Genomic DNA, 17,406 nt, shown 5'->3' with positions numbered 1-17,406 from the left:
AATAGGGAGCGAGTTCTTGTAAAGTTTTCTACATTCAGAATTATTCTATTAATTCCAGGGAGACATGGCATCATACAGCAGGAATACAGGTGGTGTTAGGAAAAAAAAAAAAAAAAGGCCTTTATGTCAACAAAGTCTTTCCATAAAGGGAAAAAGGGACAGTGAGCAAGACAGAGTTGGAAAGTTACCAAAAATCTGTGAGCTCTGACTGGTTTCTGCTGCCTTTCACTTTAAAAACAGCACCACTTTATCTCTGGGTTAAGGAATACCACAGTTGAAGTGTACTAAACAGTAACTATTTGCTGAATTATCATCTATTACAGGGGGTCACAACATCCACCCACCCACAACAAAATCCTACTTGCTTCACTGCTGTCAAGTGTCCCTTTTCAAAATTCTTTTGGAATGATTTAGAGATTATATATTAAAAGAAAAATGAAAACATCTCAATACTGTATCACTATGAATGACAATTTAAGTCTTTCATTACAGTTCAGCATTTCGAAAAGTATTTCAGTTCTATATTTCACATACGCTGCGAAATGTTGTCAGATAATGATCTACTGCACACATGGTTGCTTCTAGTTTACATAAACAAATTATATATTTGTGAGTGCTGAAGTAACTGTGGCAGATGTAAGCCCACTAATTATGATGTATTCAGCGTGTATCAGAAAGTATGCATCTCAAACAGATTACTAGCTAGTTAACTTCACCAACCACAAACAGGTATTTTATGTAAGTTCATCCTTTCTCCTGACACACTACTGGCAAAAGCCTCTCATGGATGGGGAGAAACATTTCCCCACTACCACGGCAAGCTTTGCTTAACAGTTCAGCTGAACAGAACTAATGCAATTAGTTAGCATTCAGGTTACACTGATTGTTGCTAATGATAAGCAGGCTTGCTGGAAACAAAAGCAGCAGCTTTAACATTAAATGAGGACGTATTTTCTGTATCGTACAAACTCAACATCACTCTTCGAGGATGTTCATCTGCCTTGAAAATCTCTCTGGTTTCTGCCTGTAGCACTTGGATATGAAAGGGTTATAGTGAAAGTTCATATTAAATAAATAACAAACCTCTTGCTCATTCTACTGTCACTAATTGCATGCAATGATATTAATGACCCAGTAATTGCTATACGAGTAGCACTGAAGTGGAAAACATCATTTTGAGGCAGAGTTCACCTCTCGGTGGTAGGACTTCACCAGTGACTGAGTTAATGGCTAGTGACAGTTTAGAATATAACACTGTGGATGAGAAAATGTGCCAGTCTCATGGTTGTAACAGTTTAGATGGACATGACGTTATTTGCTTTGACCACATAGAGTCCAAGAGTAACCCCAATAAAGTGCCACAGTCAGAGTTTGCCCTATGGATGAACCTCATTCCTTTCAGGGGAGATGCTCTGTACTATAACAATCTAGAGCAATTTTCCACATGTTTGCTTCAATAAAAGAATACCTTCATCTCCTGCTTTTACATCAGGCACAACAAAAGTGTGCTTTATTGCAAAACACAAAAAGCTATTTACATCATCTAACTATCCTTCAGCAACACAGAGATTGGCACCTTAATACCAAGATCAATTATGATACTATTGGATGACTGTGCACTTGGCAAAGATGATCAGAAGTTAAGCACTATTTTGATTGCAGTATGTTTATGTTTGTGTTTAGAACTTTCAAATACCCATGGAGTAAAACTTAGTGAGGGAATGTTGCTGAAATAAAGCAATCTGAGTTTCCAAGTTGCTACAGGACCTCGAGTTCAAATACTCACCATAAGAAATTAAGGGGTTTAGCTTCTTAGAAATTATCACATAGGCACTTCTCTGTTCATTTTAAGAAACTCCAACGGGACACGTATGTTAATCCTCCAGTGTTGGAAAATTTGAGAAGTCATAACTAGACAGGAGAACTGACACATTTAATAATGATGTTCATACAGTTTTTAATATTTCACTATTGTTTTAATAGTGTAACATTATGAAGTTCTCTTTTTTTTTTCTTTTGCAACATAAATTATTTAATTAATGTCTTGATTCTGCTACCAAATCTGCCATGGCAGCCTCTGGACAGCAGGTGGAATCAAGTTTCCGCGCAGGCTGGGGCCCAACACCTGGAAAGCAACTTTGCAGAAATGGCACCAGGGGTCCTGGTGGACACCAAGATGACCGCGAGCCAGCAACGTGCCCCTGCAGCAAAGGCGGCCACCAGCCTCCTGAGCTGCATTTGGCTGAGCACTGCCAGCAGGCAGAGGGAAGTGATCCTTCCCCTCTACTCAGCACTGGTGGGGCCACATCTGGAGTGCTGGGTGCAGTCACAGGCTCCCCAGTACAAGACTGATGTGGTCTTGCCAGGAGCAAGTCCAGTAAATTCTCGTGGTCTAGATGATGAAGGAACTGAAGGATCTGTATAAGAGAAGTGGCTGAGGACCTGGAAAGAGAAGGTTCAGGGGGACCTTATCCATGGGTATAAACACCTGGCAGGGGGGGCGCAGGTAAGAAGAAAGAGCCGGACTCTTCTCCGTGGTGCCCAATGATAGGACAAGAAGCAACAGGCACAAACCGAAATAGAGGGAATGCTGTTTAAACCTGAGAAAACTTTTCCAATGTGAAGGTGACTGAGCACTGGAACCGGTTGTCCAGGCAGGCTGTGGAGTCTCCATCCCTGGAGACACTCAAAACGCAGCTGGACCCGGTCCTGAGCAACTCACTGCAGTTGAGCTGCTTGAGCAGAGGCTTGAGCAGGGGACTAGACCATCTCCAGAGGTGTCTTCCAAACTCAAACATTCAGTGTTCTGCAATCAACTGCACTACTGTGGTCTAGTGCATTTATGGGCTCATGTGAAATACTTGGAAAACAAATCCGTCTCGTAGTCCCCGGCAGGATTTGGATTCAGACTTCTGTTTCTCTTACAGCAGCTCAGTGTGCACATAAGGACAAGTCTGCTGCTGTGGTTTAGTTATTTTTGCTGTCTTCATCTACTGAACAGAAAAGAGATAAATCATGCTAACAAAGATCCGAACATGTTTTTTGAAGCCAGCCTTATCAGCTTAATACGGACTCTTCTCCCAGAACTGCTAAGACTACCTTAAGCCTAATCCTGCTTTTACTCACAGAAATATTTGCATGATTTCCTTGGAACTGAAAAAAAGCAACTGGAAGACTGCCCGTTACGGCTTAGTTTTATAGCCTGATTTATCAGAAATAAATCCTGAAATATTCTTCCTCCAAAGTTTCTAGGATTGACTGAAGTCAGGAAAGAAAGCCGAAGAGACATTTAACCTTGGTTTTCAACCATTTCAACTCTTGTGTTTAAGCTAATGCAGTTCTCAGACAAAAGAACATTTCTCTCCAATCCAGCTACATAAAGATTTTAATGAGGCCAACAATTTCAAGTATTTTAAATCAATTTCATTAAAGCCTTTATAAATGCTTATGCAATTCCTGGTCTTTTATGTTAGGACTTAAAATATTGTAATATGTAGCAGATATAATACAAGGAACTGTATAAAATAAAGACTGATCATCCCAACTTGATGAGATAAATGCCCATCACCAAACTGAGGTACAAAATGGAAGTTAAATGTTTTTCAGTATGCTACTGCACTTACAAGCTTCAGTTTAGACAGGAACTTTCCTCATAGCATGGCATGTCTTCCCAATACACACCCCTTTGATTTGAACAGTTACTCATAACCTCCACACTCAACCCAACCCTCTTCTGCATGTAGTCTTATTAAGGATGTATATGTAAACATGAGAATATATACAACCCATAGAAGATCAGGGTTTGTTTTTTGCAAAGCACTTTCTAGTGTCCCTTATTGTTGATATGTATAGTATAAACACTTCTAAGTGAGAATATTGTTCTTTTTTTTTGTAAATACTGTATTTCCAGTGTTTATAAATTGTTTATGAGGAACTGAAAAAATGAGAAAAATAAATACTGACTAAAAATATTAACCTGCTTCCTATGAAATTTTAAAACCTGTTTAATTCATGAGTATTTCCTGAACAATTTTTTCTTCCAGTCTGAATAATTATTCTTCATTTTCATCTGATTTTCTATCTATTTGGAATACTTGAGGTGTGTGGGGGAGGATAAATGTATTTTTTCACAAGATGCCATCAATTAACAAACCGAGGATTCTGATCTTTCATTTCCTTCCCTTAGGAACAGAGAAATAATAACAGATTTCCTGCTGAACTATCTCTGTCTACTTTAAAGGAGATAAACGGTCGGTATTGCCTAGGTAATGGCACTGAATATGAACAAAGTCCATCAATCTGAAACAGCCTTATTCTCTTACAAGACCTGTGTGGTCTGGGACAAAACCCCAAAGGACTATGACTCCATTAATCCTGTAGGTCTTAGACTCTGTTGGAAACCTGAAGCTGCACAGTGATTTTTTTTTTTTTGTCCAATCATATTATTTGTATGAGTGCTATTTATATTTAATTCAACAAGAGCTAAGTGCTACTGCTGATATGTCCCTTAAAAGACTCTCAGCAAAGTCAAAGACTGACCTCTGGATATCATTTTACACTAAGAAGAAATAATTTATCTAATTTTCTGAGGAAGGAGGAGGAGAAAGGCAAGGAAAAAATGTATCTTTGTACAGCTGGAATCAGGGTGGCTATCATCACATAAGCTTTCATTAAGATCATTACCACCAAAAAATAAATAACAATAGATTCCTGGACCACAGAGTATTTAACAAAAAGCATGGAAAACGTCTTTGTTGCAAAATAAATGGAATTGAAATTCTGATACAGTTTTTGTCCAGGTTTTGGCTAGTTCCGAATCAATCTCCAAACAAAGGAAAACCTACTGTTTGCTTTTGGGTATCTCTCTCTAGGTGTTTAGGGGGTTGCAGGGAGCTACAAGACTGAAACCTGCCTCAGAGAAGTGTCAGAATGCCCAGCCAGCCAGATTAGCCAGCACTTAAACTGTTTGGTTCGAATACTAAAATAACATTTTAATGTAAATCTATTTGGCCATGCAAAGAGATTTATTCTTCCCAGCTGGGCTGTATTTCAGGGCACAATCTATATTGTCCTTTAATGTGTTCTTCCTCAGACAGTTATTGCCCTTTAATTGTAACAGGATGACAAAGTGAAAACATAAAAGCCTTGTGATTTTTTTCAAACCCAGCTAATGCTAAAGTTTCAGAACGACTGTTTTGATTTCAAAAGCCACAGTACTATTAAAGCAGTTATCCAAAATGTAGTGCTACCAGCCAGTATAAACCTTTAAATCAGTCAGGGATCAAATACATACGTATGTTTTTTAATTGAAGCCAGAGGCCAATTATCTAAGTGGGTCACTTTAAGAAATTTGAAAAAAAAACCCCAACATTTAAGGAAAGCTGCATATTTCATTTTGCCAATGTCAAAGCCAATGAGCATCATTAGCTTGGCAAGCTTGATTAATTAGGCTGCAGGCAGAGCAAGCATTTTAGAGGAAGCTTTTCCAGGACCATCCTGTAGCCTCTTCCCAAGTCTCAAGCCATTGTTTTACAAATTTCAAACAGGTGAAGACCTCATTGCAGGTCACTTATTTTTTAATGCTGATGACGCCAGCCTATAATCTCCATTTTTGTTTATGCAAAAGAAGAGATGAAGTGCATGTGCGTGCTTGGCCAAACTATCTATGGAGCGTGCTGACGGCTGGAAGGCAGGCGGCACTGCTCCCTTCCCCCTGGCGCAGCTTCCTCAAGGAGCTCCCTCTGCAAACCCAGGGTGCCACAGTGTTCTGTGCCCTCTGACTAAAGGCTAGCTTTGTTGGGAAGGGTTCCTCAGGACAACTGCTGTTCAGCGAAAGTAAACATCTTTGGCATATTATGTATGCTTGTACTGCACTAACATGTCTCCCTCCCATACAAGAAATGCAGCATCTGAGAGAGAGAGTGAAGCAACTACACCATGACCCAAGTACTTGCAGATCAGTCCCCTAGCACTGAGAAGACACTCATTGCTCATTCTGAGCAACCCACAACAGCAGAAAATCGTACTTCATTCACTAACCATGCCAAGACATAAAAAGACTTTTTAACGCAAACATCAGAGTTGCAAATCTGCACACCCTTCTTCTGTGTAACTTTGCCCTTCGCATAGATATTTATGTTGTTGGGCATGATGTATCTTCCTTCATGCATCTGATTACGGATTTTCTTAGAGACTTATGACATGCTAGCTAAATGGTCGCATATTTTAGGGTAATCGAACATTAATACTTCTGAGATCTCAAGTACATTTGACCTTCTCCAGTTCCACTGAAAAGAAATCAGGTAACGGTAGGAAAAAGAATCTATTAATTTCCCAGGAACCAAAAATTGATGATAGCAAAGAAAAGAAAAGCAAGGACACTCTGTTACATCATTTATTCACTTTCACAATACCATTCAGTATCATCTTTCCAAGTACTGCTGTTCACAGAATTAACTCTTCAGATCCTGATACTCATATTGAGGAGTATCTTGCAAAGAAATGGATTATTTTCGGATTAAAGTACCACTAAATGTGAAAAAAAGGAATCAGGCTACATTTTTCCTTTTTTAAAAAATTGTGAATCGTGTAATGAGAAAAGTTTCATCTTTTATTTGCTTAGATCTAGGGAAGTACTGAGTAGAAAAGATCTCCTTCTGCTATGCCTATCATGAATACATCTGGAAGATATAAAAATTGTGGCTTGAAGAATTCCTGTACAATCATATTTCCCTAAAGGTACACAGGGTTCAGGAAGCTGTTTCATGCTGTGTCATAACTCCTCATCCCAAAATGACTAACTCCCTAATCTGAATAGAGATTTTACTGTTTAATACAGCTCCACAAACCACATGCTATTACCTTAGAAAAACAAACCATGTTTTCAAGTAATGGCAAGATGATAAAGCTACATGACAATGCACAAAACATTTAAAGGGCTGACAACAGCCTACCAACATACAAAGCGTGAGGTTAGGCTGCAAACGCAGCCATAGCCAGCACTGCAAAGATGCTGGGCTTGGAAAACTCTTGTATCATTTTTTTTTTAATGCCCCTTAGTCGAGGGAATACAAGATCTTAAACTACTTCAAAATCAAAAGCTGGCACATAAAATGCATCATTGACTTCACTTCATAGCACTCCCACCCTCCCCACAAAAACCCCAACAAATCAAGACAAAACTTCCAAACAAACAGAAAAAGAAAGAAAGGGCGAAAAAGGGAAAGGAGTCGGTGGGAGGCCCAGTGCATTCCCCTTTTGGGCCTGAGCACACCTGTTAAATTACAGGTCTGGGAATAGAGATGTACACAAACTATTTACGGCCTGATTTGCCTACATGATTAAGATGTATTATATTACTTATAAAAACGACAGTAAACATCCTGACTACCAGAACTCGCGCCTGACAAAGGCTGTCTCAGGTCATGAGCTTTTGAACACAGACTGTTAAAATCCTATCTAGCTCCAGTATCTCTGTAAAATGGTGTCCTAGCTGAGCCTTGGCCTAGTTTTCTACCCCTCTTAGTGTTTCTGAGACAGACATCACTGAGTTCATTGTTTTCTCCCTGAATGACAGAAGAGCAAGAGTTTCAGTTTCAGGATGGTTGGGGTTTCAGTTTGGTGGGGTTTGGTATTTTTGGTTTTTGTTGGTGTTTTTTTTCTTTGGTCTTTTTTTTGGTTGTTGTTCAGCCTATTAAAATGTGTGGGTACCCCTGCTGCAGCTCAGTTAGTATGCTAGCAATATAGTGATAAATTAGCCGTTTGTTTATGCCAGAATGAGCAGGGAAAGCAATATCCTAAGGCACTCCAGTAGTACTGCAAGGCCACTGCGATTTTTGAGGCATTAGGCTGAAGGCTGAGCAAGTTCTTTCAACAAAACTATACTGTAATCTTCCAGGAAATGCAACATCTATTGTGTCTTATTGCTATAATGAAATAATTATACAAAACTAATGAAAATGAGACATATTTAATAATTCTCTGGGTAAATCCATGACATAGATACGACAGAACTGACAGGGTATCAGAAAGCTCCATTTATGCTCATAATTTTCAGGTAATAATTGTAACAGTGCCATTTGTTCCACTACAGCTAGTCTGCTATGGATGTTTTTAAAAGCAGCACTAAATACTGAACATATTTCATCATTAAAGTCAACTATGTGAGCGTGGTCATTTTTATGCTATGCATTTTCACTGGAGTTATGGAAAACTATCTCTCAGCATCTCATCCTGCAGCTTTTTACTCCAGTTAATCTCACTGGATTTCAGTGGGAACTTTGACAAAGTTAAATGCTATGTAAGTGGGATCAGGCTTTTATGTACCTCCTGACTAAACAGAAAAAGCACCTATATTAAGTGATCCTTTGTCCAACCTAAAAAAATAAATGTTTTATATCTCCCACAACTGTTACTTAGTAATTTATATATCTAATTTTTAATACAGTGAATTCTTACTCAAGTTTCTGTGATATACAACCTGGTTTACACAAAATGACACAGTGTGTGCCATTCTGGATTTGACTGGGAAGTGAGCACTCACTTATACTACATGAATTTTCATTTCCATTTTAAAAGTACTTTCTCAGAGCACTTGTAAAATTACCAATATTTTTAACTAAGAAATTAAGAAATATTTAGAATGGCAGACATTACCTGAAATAGCTGTCAGCCCTGCTATTTCAAGAAGGTGCAAGAAATAAGACACACCAGTATCTAACTCCCTTGTAACTGCAGAAAAGACAATGCACAGGATTTTTCCATCTCCTACCAACTGGTGATCCTTGCTCAAGACTTCCAAAGTCCCTGTGAGGCTAAATGAGATCCATAGGCCATAGTATTACAATGACAAAACCTAAACTAAGCTGAGGTCTCGGCTTATGCTAACTCCTGATTCACATCATTAACTTTACACATCATAAGTAATTTGAATCACTAAGCACAGTGGTTACCTCCAGAATTGCTTTCAGCCATAAACACCTGATCAGATTAAAACTCACACAAAGTTTATATTGTTGGATACAGGTCAGTGTCACACACATTCTTTTGAGAAGTCCAGGATGATGAAAAAGGAGGAAACTCAAGATCATGTTAGCCTAGGTTTTGCCCAAGAACGCTCCTAGCTACTGTATGGAAACAGTGGGTATGTATTGCAGCTGGGTATGCTCAACTACAGACCACCAGTGACCCTTGTGAGGAAATTACACTATCAAAGTTGGCACCAAAATGGCCAAAAGATCACTGCCAGAATCCCTTGACCACATGAAGCAATGGCCAGCCATCTCACGTAGCTCAGCTCAGAACGGCTAGGCCACCCTACTTCTGGTGCAAGGGCCACCAAGGGCAAGGCCAAAGGCATGGCACGTCACTAGAGCTGCGAGCAGGAGACACACCACAGTTTAGCTGCACATAACTTTCAATGTGAATACAGGACACAATATTGTGCGCAGAAGGAGAAGCCCTTTACAGGCATACAAGTACAATCTGATTTGGTTTACACAAACCAAGGAGAAAAGAGACAGAGGCCCCACGGAAGTCAGGAATAATGTTGAAAATATGCTGGCATGGAAATATTTTCAGAGAAAAAAATACAAACCCCTTCACATTCTTCTTAGTTTCCATATAATGTACAAGACAACATACAAAAGAATAAACAATTACATTTAAAAGAACGAATAATTGATATTTTGAACTTACATATGACGTAATAATCTTTGTTCTTCTGAAATTCCAGGCCCCAGAGATTAGGACTGAACTCTTGAAACTTGATGGTAAACTTAACATCTTGATCTGGCTTGGCACAGTTGAGTAGAGGTGTATTGTCCTTTCTAATAGCACAGCTGTCTGCTTGGTCTTTATCAACCATGTAGACCTTATAATATTCATACTGGCCAACAGTTTTAGAGTCCACCTTTGGGCATATAATATCCAGTTTGTCTCCTATCTGTGGATATAGTACCAATCCTTGTCCAGGAAGGAATCTAAAACAGAGCAAAAGAAAAAAGAGAGAAACAAAAGGCAAAATGTGAGCCACTTGACAAAATCTCATCCAAAAAAGTAGCAATTGCAACGGACAGAAAGAAACAAACACACAGTTTCCAAAACCAAAATGACAGACTGAGCAAACCAGATTTTAATAGTTTGGGTCTGACTCAATTTAATATCAACAAGATGTTTATTTAAATCTTGGGAATTACAGATGGATTGAGTTTTATAGTCTTAATCCCAGTTCTGGGAACTCTAGAAGGTTTTAAGTCTCTGGCAGGCACTGCCGTTTCTTCCACATTTGGCCATTTACCGCAGCTAGTACAATGTCTAATGGGCTACAATCCTGGTTTTCCGCTTTGGTAACATTTCTACTATTCTTGCACATATTTTGCTAATTTTGGACAGGGGAGAATGACAAGAATAATCTTTCAACCGCCCCAGAGCAGCCATGTGGGAAAGGAAACATCTTAGACTTTAAGAGTTAACAACATTAAGATGCTGACTGATGTTGCTAGTATAACACAAAGGAACACCAGTCACTCACCAGGGTCACGCTTAGAGACCTGGGATGGACAGAGACCCACCTGACCCAAGGGCCATGCATGCCACTGATAAAACACTCTTCCAAAACAGCGTGACTGCAACACTACGATGATTTCTTCTTTTCATTAACTCTACCATTACCATCATTATTTTAGCTCTTTTTTCTTTCTTGTGCTACAAGTGAAACATGGGTGTGCTTTTGCTTTAATATAGATGAAGACTTCTTACGCAAACTGGCAGTAAGCTTTGTTTGGCATTAAGCTTGATATTGTATCCTTCCTACTTGTATTAATTAAGGGACAAACTTTACCACTTCTTCATCAAAGAAAAGCATAAATTTCAACTATTTATAGTATCAATTAATCCACAAAATGAGGAGCCTTGTTCTCATGAGGAGCCTTGCTCTCACAAGGACAAAAGACGCAGCAGGTTTGTTTGTTTCTTTGTTTTCTCCTTAAGATACACTTGTTCCAATTAAGGCCAAGAAGCGCATGTTTTAGAACTACAGCCAACGACACAACGTACTCGAATGCACAGACCTAAAAGCCTGACTTTCTTTCCTCTTTCTCCTGCCTGCCAGCCTTTTCCAAAGATCTTCCTTAATGGAGAATCGGACTGAAAAACTGACTGAAACAACTGCTGCTTAATGAACACCCTTCTCCAAGTGCTAACATTTAAACAGCACATGTACTAAATCTAGCTTATTCACAGGCAGCCTTTCTGGAAACTTTAAATTAGAGTATTAAGGCCCAAGCAGAACAAAGCTGTAGGCAATGGTGACCTCCAGCCTCTGGCTTGGCTAAAGAAGCCCACCAGCACACAGTAGTACTAGGGGAGAGCTTACTGAATTAGAGAAAAGGATGATGTGACACCCCAAATTTCGAATCCATCGTTTACAACCGCTTGCTCCCACACAATGCGAGTTTATGATCTGTGCTAATTGAGCAGGATTATTTTCACTCACAAAGGCTGTGCAAGAATTATATTTGTTGTGAAGCAGCACGGAGCAGGACAAAGACGTGTAATTACAGATTTACGGAAAAAGAACAATGAAATGTTATGGCAAGAAAAGCGACTGTTGATGTATAAATCACTGCGCTTTTTTGTGTCGTGCAGTGTGATTTCCAGTCTACAGAAACCAGGCTTGGCCACGGCTGTTCGAACTGAGATCCACTGGAGACGGCGCCGAGCTGTGCTTCCTCCTCCCCACCTCCCTGAAAGCCGAAATGCTGAAACAAATGGAAAGGTGGAAATGCATCCTCCTCGGAGCCACCAATCTGGTGAGGGGTGACAAAGGGAGTGGCCAGCCCTGCCAGGGCACTGGGGACATGGCGGGAGGAGGACCACAGCCAGCCAACGTTCCCGAGGGAGCAGAACGGATCCTGGCTCAGGCTCTCCCCGGGGATCAACTCCAGTCAGGCAAAGGGACAGTTTCTGAGCTAACCTCCGTCACCCGCGACTGACTTTGCCGCCTTGTCGGACCGCAGCCCCATTTTATTTTGCTCCTGTGCAGCAGCAGTGTTGTACCAGAAATACGAAAATTACTCGTATTCCCCCATTTGCATGCCAGGACAAAGGCTGGTAACCGTATGATCCCACCACTGCAAATATTTCTTCTTGCTAGTAATTCTTCTTCATGTAATGGGAATGTGTAATACGAAACATGTGAGATTTCAGAGGAATGGATCTTTGTTTTTAAATCAATCAATTTAGATTCCCATGCATAACAAATACGAAACTCATAAAGTTAGAAACGCACACCTGTCTGTCATTATCAATAATTTGACTAAAAGCTGTCCTGAAAAACAAAAACACTGATTCCTATTTTAGCTGTTGTGTATGTACGTGTGTGTCATGAAGCAGCAGCAGTATATATTCTGCATGCAAACTCCGAGCGCAAACAAGCTGGGTTTAGATTGCCAGGCGATACTCAGAAAGCAGCTACCAGAGAGAAAGCACACTTGTGTGCTGCAGTTAAGCAGCCAGGAATTGCCCCATAAAAGGCAGAGGACAGAACCACCCCCAGCAGACAGCTAAAACACATTTTACAAGTGCTTTAAACTGACGCACTCGTTAGACTTTATGGCAGGGGAATATTCTCGCTGTGGCTCTGAAGTCTGTACCGTTTGAGAACTAACCTCAGTAAATCCCCTTCCACTTGAGTTTCTGAAGTTGTAGGATCTAACGCTGATGGGATTAGGAAAGAAAAAAGGCTGAAAATGAAAGGATTAATCTGAGAACTTGATTGTATTGAAATTTTTTCCACAGTTTGCAGTTTTGACCATGACCCTTGCAAGAAAGATATTTTTCCGATTTACTTTCCTTATTTTCTTACAACAATAAAGCACAAATATAGATGGAGAGAATAAAAAAGTTTCATCTCATGCATTTCAGTTCAACCACAAAACCTAGTGGCTGATTAGCAGTAGGCATGATTATTATCCCTTTATTTAATACTTTTGCTACTGTATTTTCATAAAGACTTTAAATAAATCATTTGCTGGGTACTAAGCATTTTCTGAAGCTATTTATTAAATGTCAGGAGGATTAAGACTACTGGTTTATGATCCAATTTTGAAAACCTTACCTCTGAAAAAAAAACATATATTCAGCCTTAGTAGAGGTTAACAAAAACTTCAGGATTAATCCTGAACCTTTATTTCTGCAAGTGCTGACGTAGCCTTAAGCATTCTGGGGTAGCATCAACACTTATTAAATGTTTGCAGGATGGCATCTGTAAAAATAAAGCTAATAAACTGGCTAAGTCTGGATAGAATGTGCCTTCAACTAATTAAAAAGCTTCTTTTTTTTTTTTTCCCCCAAACAGAAATATAATAAAGATGGAACAAGAGGTTTTCAGGATCCGGTGACTGATCCTCGAGGAGGCTGCGTTACACCGATGGTTGCTTGGGACTGTGACAAGCTCTCTGAGCAGTCGGGATAGTGACAGCACTGGAATCATTGCTTTCTATAAAAAGCTAACTTTCTAACGTTCTGCTTTTCAGCTCCAAATGTTCTTTACTGGGAAATCTATATACCAATATAGGCCCCAGTGCCTCAACAGAAACTTAGGAGAAAAGCTTAGCGAGTTCCCTGACTCATGTCTGCCAGCAGTCAGATACAGTGAGACTAGAGCATTCGATTCATCTTTCCCACAATTAATTATCTTGGTGCTTACTGGGAGAAAGCACAGAAAAGCATATTAAGTACAGCAAAAGCTGTACGATGAAATTCACTCACTTTCAGTCTGGCACTTTTGGATACGGAGGGCATTTCTACTGTCAGCCCAAAATTAGTGTTTTGTGGGTGACATTTGACATCTGTGCAAAGCCCATGGATGTGAATGCGTCCCCCGTGTCCAACTAGTCAGGCAGCTTATCAAATAACAGCAACATGCAGAGTTCCCAAACCTTTTTAAAAAATAAATATTATATTAGATCAAAAAGTCACATGACACACGAACGCAAAATAGGAACAGAGTAGTCTGTTCCCCACTCCCACCAACGTCACAAAAATTTTCTTTACCACGCTTGTTTTAAGGCCCAGCAGTTCCTGGCACTAATGTACCCTTACTGGTCAAAGTCCTAGGTAAGTTAAATTTTATTTTGAAATTTTACAAAAAATAAAATTTATATTATTCACAGTTTCCAACTAATTTCTTACGAATCTACTTCTTGTTTAGAGAAACCAGTCACATTCAACCATATTAAATTATAAAGTTTTCCTTAATGATAATCACTCAAACGTGCCTTATTTCGTAATAGTAAATTCTCAAAAAAAATACAACTTTAACTGCCAGCAGTCTTTTTCACTGAGAATATTCTACTATTCCTTCCTACATAGACATCCCTAAAACTGCAAAATTATCAACAGAGAAAATTCTTAGAGAAATAAATTCTTAAAGAGATTGTGTTAATCTTGACTGATGTAACAAATGTGTTCTCATGCTTTTCCCAGCTTGCAAAACTACATATATATACGCGCATACTATAAATATATATATGCACACTTAGCTTTAATTATACCCCAGTAATTATAAAATAAATGCAATTTTAGAAAGCGTGTTAGTACTTGTCATGAGTTTTGTATATTTAACTGGAGAAACAGTGCCAAATTTCTGTGCTTTAATACCTTACCTGAACTAATTGGTGTAGGTAGTTAGCTTTAAATTAATGTAACAAAAATAACCCTAAAAATGCGAACAATCAAGATGCTTCTTAAAATGCAGCCTGAAACCTTCTGTTGGGGAACCCTACCCACTTAACTTTATGAAGTTAAACTACCAGCCTGACTATAAAGTTATTCATTGAAAAGTTTTATTAAGGAAATGTCATGAATACTAATAACACAGTATGTTAGTCCGTTACTTGTACAAGTGCAAACTGAAACAGAATACAGAACAGCATTTCGTGTACAAGTCTTTACTGTTTAAAAAGCGTGGTTATAAATAGTGTATGTATGCATCATCTGGCTTTTGAGAAAATAACAACATTCATATTTTGAGTATCATTTTGTCCACAGGAGAAATATTTAAACAGGGCGAAAGTCCTACCACCTTGATGAAAAGCAAATAAAAGTTCCAGGCTAAGGTCCTAGTGATTTCAGTGAAGTACCAGTGGGCTAATCACAGCCTGCTGAACGAGATGAAAACCAGTTTACTGATTCCCAAAGACTTTGAACTGAATAAAAGAAAAAAAAACAGAGACCAGGGCTCTCTATAAGACTCCTTTGCTCCATACAGAGCTTTCACATTAGTTTCTGTCATATTCAACATCATATACAAAGATATGCCATGGGGATATAAAAGTATACGCCCAGCTGTAAACCTGAAATGCTTTTTTTGCAGAAGCAGTGGTTTTACAGGACTGATCTCACCCCAGTTTAAATGGATTAAGTGAACGTGAATTCAGCAAGAAGCAAATCATAACTGCTGTGGAACAGACAGAAAAACAAGCTTCATCAAAAAAGATTGATGTGGAGTCTCTGTCTCAAAATGGGTATGGAATTTGGTTAAAAAGAAAGGCACTACTCTCACATGAAGTCTCTGCAAGAAAAATTACCATAGTGTGACACAGCAAGATGACAGTCTGGCTTTATACACGGACCAGCAGATGAAACTTTGAAAACAAAAGAAGTACAGCATTTCATATTATTAAAATTCTTTTAAGTGAGTTTTGGAGGCTACTTTTCTTTGTCAGTGCAGTATTATCAAATTATTTTAATACTGTAACAAAGTTTTACAGAGCATGCTAAATAGGGATGTTTTTTAATTTGAATAAAATTTAAGAAGTTTAATCTGCTGACCTTTATTTATGTGTAACATTTTTCCACGCAGTTAATGAAACTATTCATGTAAGCAATGGTTACTTGCATTAATAGAGCTTGCAGGCTAGAAACTAAATGGAACTCAAACAAATAAATAAACAAATATATTCACGCTCATCTCTTAAGATCTTTAATTGTAAATACCTCATTATACAAAGCAAGACTATAAAATACCATAACAAAAGTTTCTAAAGCTGCAGCTCTTGTATTTCTTACTGCCGTTGCAAGTGAAGAAGCTCTTTCCAGGGCTCAGGCTCTCCTGCAATAAAACCTGCAGCAAGCCCATAAATGCCTTGAAGTAGTTGCTTAAACTGTTGCTAAATCTCCACCTTGGGGTTTGTGGCACCTCCTTGTCCCTTCCCCTTCCTCACCTCCAAAGGAGCCCACCTTTTTCGGACCACCGGGGGGAAATGCCTGCAGTGCATTGAAAAAGGGAATGGCCAAGGGTTTATTTTGTTCTATTCACCACCCTGGACACAAAATGGTAGTGGTGCCACCATTTTGTGTGTCTCAAGTAGCCACGCAAATGGACACAATTCTTGGTGCCTTTTCCGGGACCTATTGTTATTGAAGTCGGTTGCAAAACTTCCGTTAACTTCAGTGGGGCAAGACAATGCAATATGTTTATAACTGAAAACTTCATAAGCTACACGAGAATAATTCTGCAGGACTATTATCTTTTCTCAAAATTTTAAGTGGACAAAAACCACAGAGGATGTATGAAATTGTAGCTGTTCGCTTCATCAATTCATCGCACTACCTTTTGCAAAATATCAGAGGAAAGCATTAAAAATACAACGAAGGATTTCTAATAGGCATAAAATAAGGAAGGGTTGAGAGTGTATACAGTTCTCCTCAAATAAAACATTTTTTTTGCATGGATGTGCAGGATTTGACAGTCAAATTGTACCATCCCATCACAGTCCCAGAGGCACAGAGCTTCCATTGTATAGACACCCACATACACCATTCCTCTTCAAACACGATGCAAAATGCCCTGACTGGTCTTCTAGAAGCATGTGTCAGGAATTGCCCTCACCAAATAACTCATGTGCCTGTTGCAGTTGCAGAGATACACTCACTCCTTCGCTCCGTTCAGCTTAGGATGGTCTCAAGGCTAAAGGCGCCATGCACTTGAGAGAGCACAAAACCTGCAGCTAAGACACGATATTTGGCAAGAACTGTACCCCTTTCACCCTTCACGTCTACGCAAGATCACCTGCAACTTAGCATTGAGCACACCTTATTGGAGAAACTCCAAGAGAGAATCCGCTTCCTTAAAAGCTATGATGTACGAGGTTACGGATGTGATCTCATCCCATGGAAAAAGAAGCCAAATGAGGTGCCACAGATTCTGCTTCGGGGCTACCCCAATCCTGGGCTCGGCAGGGGCAGCTGACTTTGCAGTTCCTGTCCGGGGGACGGTGGCATTTTGGGGTGACCACGGACCCGGGTGCACCAGGGGGCCCCTGTCCCCAGGCCCCCCATGGAACAGAGGCAGTGCTCTGCCTTCAGCCCCCCGGCGCGCTGCTGCCAGAAGGGTTTTGCTGT

At 39.5% G+C, this 17,406-nt stretch overlaps 1 protein-coding gene across 1 annotated transcript in view; it reads right to left on the bottom strand.

Moving 5' to 3' along the window:
- Nucleotides 1-17,406, bottom strand: part of EFNB2 (ephrin B2) — a 44,517-nt gene that overhangs the window by 12,933 nt on the left and 14,178 nt on the right. The window contains exon 2 of the mRNA XM_065638287.1: nucleotides 9,697-9,980. Within this exon, the coding sequence (XP_065494359.1) occupies nucleotides 9,697-9,980 (284 nt within the window). The remainder of the gene's footprint in view (nucleotides 1-9,696; nucleotides 9,981-17,406) is intronic.

This window comes from Caloenas nicobarica, chromosome 1, assembly GCF_036013445.1.
Source record: "Caloenas nicobarica isolate bCalNic1 chromosome 1, bCalNic1.hap1, whole genome shotgun sequence".
NCBI classification, from domain to species: Eukaryota; Metazoa; Chordata; class Aves; order Columbiformes; family Columbidae; genus Caloenas; species Caloenas nicobarica.
The sequence above is the reverse complement of the archived record's forward strand: the minus strand, read 5'-3'. Positions and strand labels throughout refer to the sequence as shown.